Source organism: Zootoca vivipara, chromosome 10, assembly GCF_963506605.1.
Source record: "Zootoca vivipara chromosome 10, rZooViv1.1, whole genome shotgun sequence".
NCBI lineage: Eukaryota > Metazoa > Chordata > Lepidosauria > Squamata > Lacertidae > Zootoca > Zootoca vivipara.
In genome coordinates, this window is record NC_083285.1 from 42,266,094 (window position 1) to 42,278,281 (window position 12,188).

The 12,188-nt window shown below is 40.5% G+C and overlaps 1 protein-coding gene across 17 annotated transcripts in view; it reads right to left on the reverse strand.

Moving 5' to 3' along the window:
- TNRC6B (trinucleotide repeat containing adaptor 6B) overlaps positions 1–12,188 on the reverse strand; it is a 110,464-nt gene that overhangs the window by 22,412 nt on the left and 75,864 nt on the right. For 15 of the 17 annotated variants that reach the window (XM_035128448.2, XM_060279801.1, XM_035128452.2 and 12 more), the window contains 6 exons: positions 11,739–11,784; positions 9,311–9,459; positions 3,719–3,886; positions 2,245–2,370; positions 687–818; positions 22–135 (listed from right to left, as the gene is read on the reverse strand). In XM_035128448.2, the coding sequence (XP_034984339.2) occupies positions 22–135; positions 687–818; positions 2,245–2,370; positions 3,719–3,886; positions 9,311–9,459; positions 11,739–11,784 (735 nt within the window). The remainder of the gene's footprint in view (positions 1–21; positions 136–686; positions 819–2,244; positions 2,371–3,718; positions 3,887–9,310; positions 9,460–11,738; positions 11,785–12,188) is intronic. The other 2 variants (XM_060279807.1, XM_060279804.1) reach the window with 1 other exon arrangement.

The window sequence follows — 12,188 nt, forward strand, 5'->3', positions numbered from 1 at the left end:
ATTACTGATTCAATATTGTACCTGCTGTTCTTGCTGTTGTCGTACTACTTGGGAAATCTTTCTTTGACTCTGTAACAGTTGTTGCTGTTGTTGTTGTTGCTGCTGCTGCTGTTGCTGGAGGATGAGTTGACAAGCCTGGAAGGCAAGTAGAGGAGATAATGAAGGACTTTATTTATAGGCATTAACTGCTGGCAAATGAGCACTGTCCAGCAGATATGACTAGCATTGTAAGTTTTTTTATAATAATATAATGGTTTTTTATAATAAAAGAAACTTACCATGAACATTTTAGACTAGGGATGAGCGCCGTGGCTTCCCTTTTACATCTAATTAGAAATAGCGGGATGATCCACACCAAGTACTTAAAGGACATCTAACACACATTTAAAGCATATGACTCACCTGCCAAAAAAGTCCTGGGAAAGTCATGTGGTTTAAATGTATGGTGGGCCTCTGCCCAGTGCTTCTAGTATTAAGCTTGATTTATTGTAAAGATAAGTACAAGTCATTTGTAGAAAGTGTCCCCTCCCCACAACTGCATATGACTTATATGTGCCTTTTCAACCACTAAGTATATATTTCCACAGATCTGAAGTACAACATATTCCCAAGAAGATTAAATCTGCAAAAACAGTCATAGGAGTATGCAAAATTCAGTCAGCTACTGTAGTAGGATAGTTACTTACAAGCTGAAATTGGGGGATCTGCGGAAGTTGGCTCAACATAGCGATCTGCTGAGGAGAAAGCTGGGGATTCATGTTGAAAAGACCTGGGTTCAGACCACTGTTAGGAAATTGCTTGAGCATGGAGGCAGAAACCTTAATAAAAAGTGCAAAGGAATACACAAGTCAAACCAGAAACTGACAGAACTGCAGGTCTGTATGCAAAAGCAATATGTCTCTTTTGAAAACAGAAAATGTGTGATCTTAATCATAATGAAATTGAACATCAACAAATATTGCAACAAAGGAAAAGTGAACATAAAGGACAACACATATAGGAATATGATGTGAGTACAGAAAGGAATAAATTACTTGAGTTGGCTAGTTTTTGTTTGGCTGAAATTTTGAACAATGCACAAACATTTTGTACATTTAAAGAAAACAGATTGAGTTTAATATAGAATATGATTCTGGTGTTAACATATTCTATTTCAGTTTGTGGCAGGGCCCTAGTGGATGAGTAGCTTTAACAGTACATCATACAGAAATGTGTGCATGTATATGTACACACCCACCCACACCATTTGAAATGGGGTGCAAGGAGAAGAGACTAACGGAGACTGCAGTGCACAAAGGAGGAGGAAGGAGCAACTTGCTCCTCTGAGGAAGATGAGCTTTTTCTGAATGTGCAACAAGACAGAACATTATATAGAGCTCTGACAGAGCGAGGTCATTGCTAGCCTCTCTTCTCCTCAGCTACATCCTTTTTACACTTTAGGATGAACTAAGGAGTGGGGGCACCATTGGTTCAGTACACGTAATGTTAAACCACAGTTGATGTTTACCTATGGATTTAACATGAATTAGCTGCATCAAAAGCAACAAAATGCATGTTTTGGCTTGTTGTTATGTAGACTTGGGCTCATGGTTTGTTTTCTTCAAGGGACTATGAGTGGTACCCCAAAACCAAATCTTGGCTACCAATCATAGTTTGCTGCTCCCAACATGAAGCAGGAGAGGAGCTAAGCAGAGACCTTTGAGAAGCATGCACCAGCACACTGCTTGCTTGTGTAAAGCCATAATTAAACACAGCTCACCTACCCACCTATTAGAAAACTTTCTAGGATAGCAATCCACACCCAACTAGGCTGCTTTCCCTTACTTAGGTTCAAAGTCACACATCCCCTCTACAAGGACTTCTCCCTCTCATCAAAAAGCACCCATCAATCTCATGCCCCCACTGCACTCTCATAAATACCAATTAAAACAAACTGAAAGTGGGTGGCACTCTCACTCTTGTATGGCACATTTGGATTTCCTTGTCACATGTTTCAAACTGAAACCAAATACTTCTAACATCAAAAATCAACAGCAGAAAACAATGAATGCAGATGAAGAAAAAGCTTATGCCATTAGAAAGAAGACTGCAAAAAGGCACTGTACCTGCTCTTTAGCGCCTGATGAGCCATACAAAATATGTAGCTTTGGGAAACAGACTAAAGCCTCCACCTGGTCTGCTCAAATCCAACTCCATATGTGGAACAACAAACTATCTACAAAGAAACTTTTAAAAATTGTTTACCTGGGGAGAAAGAAATTGGGGAGGCACTTGTGCCCGGATATTAGGTGAAGGGTTTAGTGGTTGCACTGGTGGGTGCATTCCTCTCGATTGTGCTGTGCTGTTTCCAAACAGACCTTGATTGCCACCCTAAAAATGAATGAAAGAAAGAAAGAAAGAAAGAAAGAAAGAAAGAAAGAAAGAAAGAAAGAAAGAAAGAAAGTCAAATCAGGTCAAGAGTGTAGTTGTTTATATATGTTAGTTGGAGCCTGGGGTTAATATAACTATGAGAATTTGTAACATGCTAATGATAGTCACACTTATTTCATCTTGATTCATTTGCCTGGCATTTCTTTCAAACTCATTCCCTTCTAAGAGGTTTGATTGTATGCCATACACATTTTAAAGAGGAGAAAAGAAGGTGCAGAGAAAAGATAAGTAATGTTTATATTTAAAGGGATTTGTCTTTTGTGTTTGAATACTGTAGACAGCAGTATTTATTACATATTACATATAGCAGAAGAAAAATTTAAGAACTACCTAACATGACAGACTTCATTGTTTTTAGCTGCTTGTTTATTTAATAATGGAAAGTTACTCAAAGGTCTTAAGCAGTCCTCAAACTGCATTTAATCATAAACAGTAAAGCAATTCCAATATTCTAAGAGAGAAAGCGCCACTGCTTAGTCAAAACAGCACCATCATATACAAGAGAGAGGTATCAGCAGACTTGGGATAGGAAACCCCAAAACAGCCCAATGGGATCTGAGCATGCTCAGCGGCCATGTAATGCAGACTGTTTGGGGGTGTGGGGAATCGACTCTGAAACAGGCGGGGGTGGTGGTGGACTGGAGTGGCTGGAATTCAGAACAGGGAACACAGCACACTGCAACATTTTGTGCCAGGTGTCTCTTGCATATTCTATTTGTAAACAAATTCCAATAGAAGTGCCCCAGTCCCTTTGCAAGGATACATTCATGATACATATTAACCTTAGAAAAGCATTATTTGTAGATGCGGTTATAGCTTGTGTTGTTATTCCTAGAGATTTCCAAACTAATTGAATTGTTAGTCTCCTCTTCTGTTTCAAAACTTCTCTAGAATAAGTTAAGAGCAAACACACATACAACTTTAAACAGAGTAACTACTGCATAAATGTAGTATTAAGTTTTAGTGCCAAATTTGTTTTTTTAAAACAAGGGGGGAAGTGTTTATTCTTGCACTGGGTTCCAAAATGTTTATTCCCCGACTTTTAATTACTTTCTTTGAGAAAGTAAACCCACAGACTGTTGTGAGGCATTAGTAAGGGATCAAAGTAACAGACGTAAGCAACATCTTGAATGACTGAAAGGAAGGAATAAAGACTGGTGGGTTCCTGAATTTGAGATTTATCTTACTACATTTTCCATGAAAAAAACGGGTGCAAAAACCAAGCTGACAAGGATTAACTATAGGATGCAGCCAAGAAGTAATATAACCAAGAATGTGACCTCCTTACTTGTCTAGCAGCGAAGTTTTGGGGGTTGAGCCCTGAGCCGATTGCCCCAAGGCAGACGGGTAGTGTGGAACCAGAGGGAGAAAGCTTGTAGTTGGGAGAAGGGGAGAAGGGGGAGCAGGGAGCCTCATCCCCAAGGCACCCATCTTGATTGGAGAAAGGCAAAGTCAGCTGAAGCAGTAAGTAGCCAATCAGCAGGAGTTGGTTAGTGAAGCAACAGAATGCAAGAAGAGAGAGAGTGACCGTGAGTGACCAAGAGTATGCAAAATTAGTATGATTTTAACCATTAAACAGATATGTTCCAACAAAGTACACTACTTACTTTGGAAATATGGACTAAAAGGAGACAAGTCAGAACAATCAATTCAATACTTAAAAACCTTTACCCACAACTAATGCTGCCCTGCTTGTGGAAGTGATAATCTTAAATAAAAGAGGTGCAATATTTCTATTCGCTGACAAAATTTATTTCTTTTCAGGAGATCTACAACTGAGTAACACCTAGAGCAGATGAGGCAAGCAGAAGAATTCAGGCAGGTGAAGAAGAAAGAAATCTCCTCAGAATAATATCTGGGTTCTTGGGCAATTTAAAGATCTTCCATCCAGTATAATATTACAAGCAGTACTTAACTAACACTAGTATGTCCATCTTTCTTACAAAGCAAGAGAATGAACATCCTCACATGGGAGTATTTTGTTACCACAAGCTCTTTAGAACCAAACACAAAAAATAAACACTGATTTATTCGTTTTCTCAGGTTAACATCCTTATCTATCTGTTGTGCACAGTGTCAACCAGCAAGGTCAGTGCAGAATGCTGAAATTCCTCACTCCCGGATCAGAAGAGAAAGACTGACAGTCCATGAAGATGGAGGCAGTTTTGGTGAAGTGCTGTTGTTTTCCGCTTGAGGTTGAATCTGGCTACTCTGAAAAATACAATTCCCTACTGCCTATGTGAGAATTGAGCCATATTTAAGACAGCTTAGGGCTACTTAGCTTCTGCTTCATGGAAATGCTATTTATGTAAATGCAAAAATATGAAATAACCATAAATGTCCCCTCTCTGAGACCTAACTCGGGCTCCCTGAATGCTCATTTCTAGAAATTATATTTCTAAGTTATTCTGCTTCAGTTACCTCTATAATGGCCATTGTCTTTGTCATTCTCCAAAAAACAATAATACAGAAACTCAGTGGTTAAGCACAGGGCTTTTGAATTTGGCTGTTGTTGTTTTTTTACAAGCACAGCTAGATAAAGAAAAAACCCACTATTTCAACAGCCATAGACCAGGCCAAACAGCAAACAAAAACCAAGAAAAGTAGTCTACAAGGGTGCACCAAGTTTTTAAAGCTGTATACCTGATGCAATACCTGAACACTGAAATTCTTGTCTGCTCACACTAGAAGACTTTAGGGATGACTCTGAGCAAATTTATTTTGTTTAAGATTGTGTTGGGATAGAATTTTTAAGGGTCCTTGAGCATTAACCTGATACACTTGATTCCATGGCAATTGCAATTTTGGTTGGAATCCTATCAAAAGGACATGGACCATAGATGTCTGAGATCTTCTCTTCTTTTAAGTAATTAAACAGAGGACATTATGGTTTTGTTATGTCAGGACCAAACTTACCAGAAGCCAGAAAAGAACAACACTAGGTACCATATCAACTTGAGGATCTGGCACTAGTAAAAAGTGAATTACAATGCTGGGTTGATTATTTCTTGTAGTACAGTCGTACCTCGGGTTACGACCACCTCGGTTTGCGAACAGTTCGGGTTACGAACTGCGCAAACCCGGAAGTGTTTTCGCCGCGCGCGCACGCGCATAAGCCGCGCGCGCGCGATCGCGCGAAAATCGCGAAAATCGCGCTTTGCGCATGCGCAAAATGGCGGCGCCCATCGCGCTCGGTTTGCGAACTATTCGGGTTACGAACTGCGATCCGGAACGGATCGCGTTCGTAACCCGAGGTATTACTGTATTAAGAAATGACCCAGTTTGAAATCACTTCCATAAGTGATTAAGTGTTAAGTAAATGAGATACACCTTCTGGCATTAAAAAGCAGATCAGATACCTTGGGTAGAGGGGGTCCATTACAAATGGTTACAAAAATAACCAAATTATGAAATAATTTGATGGCTCGAAAGTTTCTTACTTGTGTTGACTAGAAGTATGTTTCTTCCTTAATTGGCACAGGAATTGGAAACAGGACTTTAAAAAAAGTTTAGCTCTGTCCCAGTATGAGATGGCTCAGTTTGTAGAGTATGAGACTTTTAATCTTAGGGTCATGGGTTCAGCCCCAAGTTGGGCAAAAAATTCCTGCATTGCAGGAGGTTGGACTAGATGACCCCTTGTGGTCCTTTCTAACTCTACAATTCTATGATTCTAATAAATCTTTAGGGGAATAATATATTGACCAGCAGTCCAGGTTCCAAATAAATTCATACTGTGTTTTTTCTAACCCACTGTGCACTGAGGGTATGGTTGTAGCAATGGGTGTCCGATCCTCAATGCAATGCATCTGTCACCAAAATGAAGCTGAAATTTGGATAGAACTTATTGGAGAATATGGAAGTTGATTCTCCTCTAATTCAGTAAGTTCAAGGGCCCAGGAAATAGGCGTATACTGCATTGTGAATTCCAATAGGGTAAAAACAGACAAAGGAACCATAGTCGAAGTCATGGCCTAGACTTGGAGCAGCAGCCAGAATTCTGACAGAGATAAAAAGGTACCAGCCAGGTTGAGCAGACTAGTGGCAGAGGAAATGAGCTGAAATCTCAATGGCAAGCCTGAATCTGACAGCCAGGAAACTCTGGAATACAAGGTCCTTGAACTGGAAATGGAAAGAGCAGCCCTAAGCTGCAGTCTCCAAAGGAACCGGGGCCTGACTCATTCTCCTCAGTCCAGAGGTTTTCAACTTTTGAGTCCACAGCTCCCTTGACAAACTACATTCTTTCTGCGGCACCCCATAGGGCTCAGGAACGCAGTTATGTCACACCTTGCCTGCAGAGCTGGCAGCCTCTCACCCTTTTTCAAACACCCTCCTTTGTGGAGTGTTCCCTCAGCCTCCTCTCCTCTCCCTTCTCCTTGGGAGTCCTCCAGGTAGCTGCAGCCACCGCTGATCTCTGAGCCGCCTCAGCTCCTGGCAACCAGCACCCCCTGGCCAACCCCAGAGGCACCATTTGCCTGGGAAGCTTGTAGCCAGGGCTGTTGCAACAAACAACTGTGCAAGCCTTTGGGAGGCAGAGATGTGAGAGGGTATCAGAGGGAGGGAAGGAAGGAAAAGAGGGACAGAATCCAGTCTTTCAGACCAACACAAGCAGAACATCTGATGGGAGCATATGGAAGGGTGATGGGGTACTTGGCTCAAGGGCTGCCTCTTTAAGCCTCTCCAGTCCTTTGCAAAGTAGGTAGAGCCTGGGAGGGGTAATCAGGGCCAGGATATATATGTGAGGGCTCAGTTAAAATTGAGACTCCATGAGAACAAGTGATCAAGCTCTCAGGATCCTGACAACTCTGCATCTTATTGCTGTTGTTGTTGACCTACATTTATGCTTAATGCCTGCCTTGTAGTGCCTTTTGCCTCTCACTGCTTATGCTCTGAGATACTGATCATAGGTTGGGACTCTAGCTGACCTGCTGTCTCCATCATCTTCAGATTACTGATTTATGTGTCCTGTGGAATCTGCTTCCTCACAACATGAGCTATTGAAGATAAGACTGCCTTCAAAAAATGAAGGTCTTACCCAAAAGTAGAGAACAAAAAGGAACACAAACTTTGGCAAGCAGACAATAAAGGATGGTAAAAAAGAATTTGAGGAGCACAATGCTAAAAGTACAAAGACAAACAACTAAGTTCTTTAAATACATTAGTAGCAGCAGGTCATCTAAAGAGACGGTTGGGCCCTTGGATGACAAGAGAGTCAAAGGTGTATTGTGGCAAAGTTAAATGAATTATTTGCATCTGTCTTCACAATGGAAGATTTAGGACGGATTCCAGTGCTGCAACTAACATTTGCAGGAGGAAAGTCTGAGGAACTTAGGCAGATAGTGGTGATGAGAGATGAAGTTCTAGACCTAATAGACAAAATAAAAACTGACAAATCACTGGGTCCACATGGCATCCACCTGAGAGTTCTCCAATAACTCAAATGGGAAATTGCAGATCTTCTAACAAAAATATGTAACTTATTCCTCAGATAAGTTTTCATACCAGAGAACTGGAAAGTAACTAATTTAACACCAATCCTGGAAATTACAGGCCAGTTAGCTTAACTATGTCCCAGGAAAACTGGTGGAAAGAATTGTTAAACATAAAATAATCAAGCATAAGGAATATAAGTCTCATTGAAGTTGAGTAAACATAGCTTCTAGAAGGCCAAGTCCTTTCTCTTAAAACTATTACGGTAGAATTCTTTGAGCGTGTCAACAAATATATAGACAGAGGTGCTCCAGTTGACAGTGCACTTGGACTTTCAATTTCCCCCCGAAAAGGACCTTATCTAAGACTCCTGAGTAAGCTTAGCAGTCATGGAATAAGAGGAGATGTCCTCTTTTGGATCAGGAATTGGTTAAGTAGCAGGAAGCAGAATGGGAATTAATGGACAGTTCTTCAAATTAAGAAATGTAGGAAATGGCTCAGTATTGGGACCTGTGCTTTTTGACTTGTTCATAAATGATCTAGAGTTAGGGGTAATCAATGGTGTGGCAGAAGATACTAAATTGTTCAGGGTCATTCAAAAGACCAAAAGGACCTGTCCGAGCTGAGTGAATGGACTGAAAAAAGCAAATAAAATTCTGTGTTAACAACTATAAAGTGATGCATGTTGGGTGAAAATCTTAATTTCACATACACACCCATGGGGTCTGAACTGGGAATGACTGACCAGGAATGAGACCTTGGGATCATAGTGGATAGCAGGCTGAAGAGGTTGACTCAGTGTTTGGCAGCTTAGGTTCAGGCTATCTGAAAGACCATATTCCCTCATATGAACCTGATGGGGCTCGCCATTGAGATTTCAGCCCTGTGTCACCCTCACAAGCATGCTTTGTGGGGATGAGGGAAAGGGCCTTCTCAGTGGCTTATCCCAGACTCTAGAGCTCCCTCCCTAGAGAAGTGAGGCTGAAGTCTCCCTTGCTGTCCTTCTGCTGGCAGGTGAAGACAGTTCTATTTCAACAGGCCTTTGGGAACCAACTTTTTTTTTTTTTAAAGGAAAAGGTTGTTGCATGTATTAAAAGTATTGTCTCATCATGGTTGTACTTTTTAATTTGGCACTCAGTCTTAGCAAAACTATCCAGTAACTTTTAGGGGCAAATGTTGGAAATACATTCTGAATAAAAAATAACATTTTTTCCATACAAACACATGAACGATGAATCTCCTGAAATGTTTTCCCAGAACAGTAATAATTACTCCAAAGATCACCATGTGTTCAGTTCACCCCATTTCTTCTCATTTGCCCCAAACAAGCATTTTTTCTCCTCAAAGTCTCATAATAAAACAATGTCTTTAAGTTGCAATGCTGAAATCTGATAGAATGTTAAAATTACATCTGGAATAAGCTGCAGATTTTTACAAGCAAAATGTGTCTCACCTTTTCAAAGTAAGGCCCACTATCTGGGGTTCCCATGTCTTTGGAATTAGGAGGACGAAAACCTGGCCGACTCTTTCTCATAATGTCATTAAAATCAGCGAGATTCATCCCTCGTTTATCCACATCAAATTTCTTATCTTGGAGACCACCTGAAAGGAACAAGTGGAAAGTGGAAGCATTCATACCAGTAGTTTGCAGCAACACTTCATAAATTACTAAATGAAGTATTTTCCACTTATACTCATATACTACAATAACTACAAAAAATCCTTAGCAGTCTTATTATAAACGTATTAAATACATTTTTAGTCTACCCTTCATCATATGATCTTATGTTCAGTTATAATAATTCCTATAAAAACAAAAGAGCAGGTAAGCACACATTGTGTCTTTGCAAAGACCCAGGCAAACAAGTAAGCCTTTACCTGCTGCTGAAACACCAGACATATTGGTGCCAGTTATACTTCCAAGGCAAGGGCATTCCATATCCTGGGAGGGGGGGCACCTCGAATCTAATGCTCACCGTTTTTGGCCAGATTACGTTGCAAAAATTAAGGTGCACATTAGATTCGATGGGGCATTTACATTTGCCAGAAAATCCTTTTTTTGGTTTGAAGATTTTGAAAATTGAGTTGCACATTAGATTCAATGGCATATTAGACTGAATTTCAGATATTTGGGTCTCAAGTCATTTAGGGCTTTGTAGGTGAATAACGGTACCTTAAATTCCATTTGGAAGCATACAGGCAGCCAATGCAGATCTTTCAGAATCAGAGTTTATGAGATAAGAGCTAACATTCTGACAGAATGTATTCTGCATTACTGTCACTTCCAGACCATTTTCAAAGGTGTGCCCATGTGCAGTGTATTAGAATCCAAATGGAATATTACTAGGGGGTGGGTAACCCTGGCAGGATATCTGTCCAGAAACAGACACAGCTGGCAAACTAGCTAGAATAAAAAAGGCACTCACCCACTGGAGGCCCAGGGACTTGAGGGGCACAAAATGTGCTAGACCAGTGACTAGAGGCAGCAATGGGGGCAAATAAAAGAAGGCTGAATCCTGACATACACACACACAACTGCTGTTTGTGGCTGCATTCACCTACCCAATTCCCAGACCCAAGAACCAGGGCTTCTATCTTGTCAGGAATCAGCCTTCTTTTATTTCCCCCTATTGCTGCCTCTAGACACTGGTCTAGCACATAGCCTCACCTGACTTGAAATGATAATGAGAAACAGAGCTGGATATCATCAGCATACTGCTGACACTGCAATGATGCTGGGAAACATCATTTTCTGATTATGTCCTCCAGTGGCTACAAATAAACATTAAAGCACATGAGGGGCAAGATGGAACTTTGCAGGACACCACACATATATGGGACTAAGCATAAGGCCTCCTCCACATCTACTTTCTAGAATGAGTTCTGACGATTTAGGTAAGTTATCAGTCTGTTTCTCCTTCAAGTGGTTATAATTTTACAGAGCTCTGTCAATCTTCTCTAAGAAGGGGAAGCGTCATTTAGTTTAGCTGTTGACGGAAAAAAAGACTATGATTCCACTCACTCACACAAGCAACATCCTAAAAGCATCACTACCTGGCAGTCCTGCTGATTTTAAGGCCTGTAAGTTTCCCTAGTACTGAGCAGAGGAGAGAAACATCAGCTGTGGTTTACTGACTGCCTTTCAGTCTACAGATCCCTATTTAAGGAGTGGTGCCACAGACCCTCTTCCCAAGACCCTGGATACTGCCTGTGCTAGCTAGTATAGAGAAGGTAGATTGGGGGGGGGGCAGCAAACCCAACTGCACATCACTGCCTGACAGCCCAGTTGATTGTGAGGCTTGTATTTGTTAAATGGGAAATATTAATTTATGTTGTAATTTTGCTTGTTTACCTTAAGATATGAGTTTTTTAGTTGTTTATGGGTCCCATTTATATACAAAATTATTTATATTGTTTTTCTGTTTATTTTCATTTGTTCCCCGCTCTAGGAATGAAAACATTCAATGAAGAGTGGGCTATAAATACTGTAAAAAAAACAAAAAAAACCTCCCTTCATACTACCACTAAGCAAATCAGTTTTTCTTTCTCCACAGCAGGCCTTTGACATTTTCTCTGAAGTCCATGAATCATTATGTACTATTCAACAGAATGAAACCCAGTTATCACAAACGGACTTTGTGCAAGGACAGTCTGTTTATTAATGCCCTCAGTAACCAGACTGTCCCTTCCCATTATCCTAGCTCAAACTTTCATTCTTTCATTGTCATCAGCTACACACCAAATTATATAAAAGGTCCTTAAGCTGTTCTAAAATCATTTTGCAAAAGGCCACATACTGCTTTACTATACTGTTTTCAAAGCCAAGCACTTCAGCCTTATGAACCAAGTCAGTTTTTCTTATTGTCATATTAGGTACACACCTACTGATAGGTCCATTTTACTGCCTGGAGTGTCTTCAGTTTGATTCTGGAAAAGAAAGAGAAAAAACACTAGAAAATATTATGTTGTTCAATATAAAATCCAGTATTGGGGGGGTATGCATTTTATAAATTAAAGAGATGAATTGGCAGGCCTAAAAATAGCATACTGAACTAACATTGAGCATAGCCTTTTCTAATTGCTGATGCTGATGTGTGTCCAAAAATACAGCCAGATATGTATGAACCAATAGCACAGAGAAATAGAGAGAAAAATAGCTGGACAGCTGCTCTGGACACAAACGTCTCTATCCTGACATTTCTGTGGTCAAGGGATTATATTCTGAGAACAGCAGCCAGAATGTTACTTCATCCTCAAGATGCATCTAGTCAATGTGCTGCCAAGTAATTCTTGTGTTGGCAGTATGGGACAGGATGTTCCCGTAACTCTGG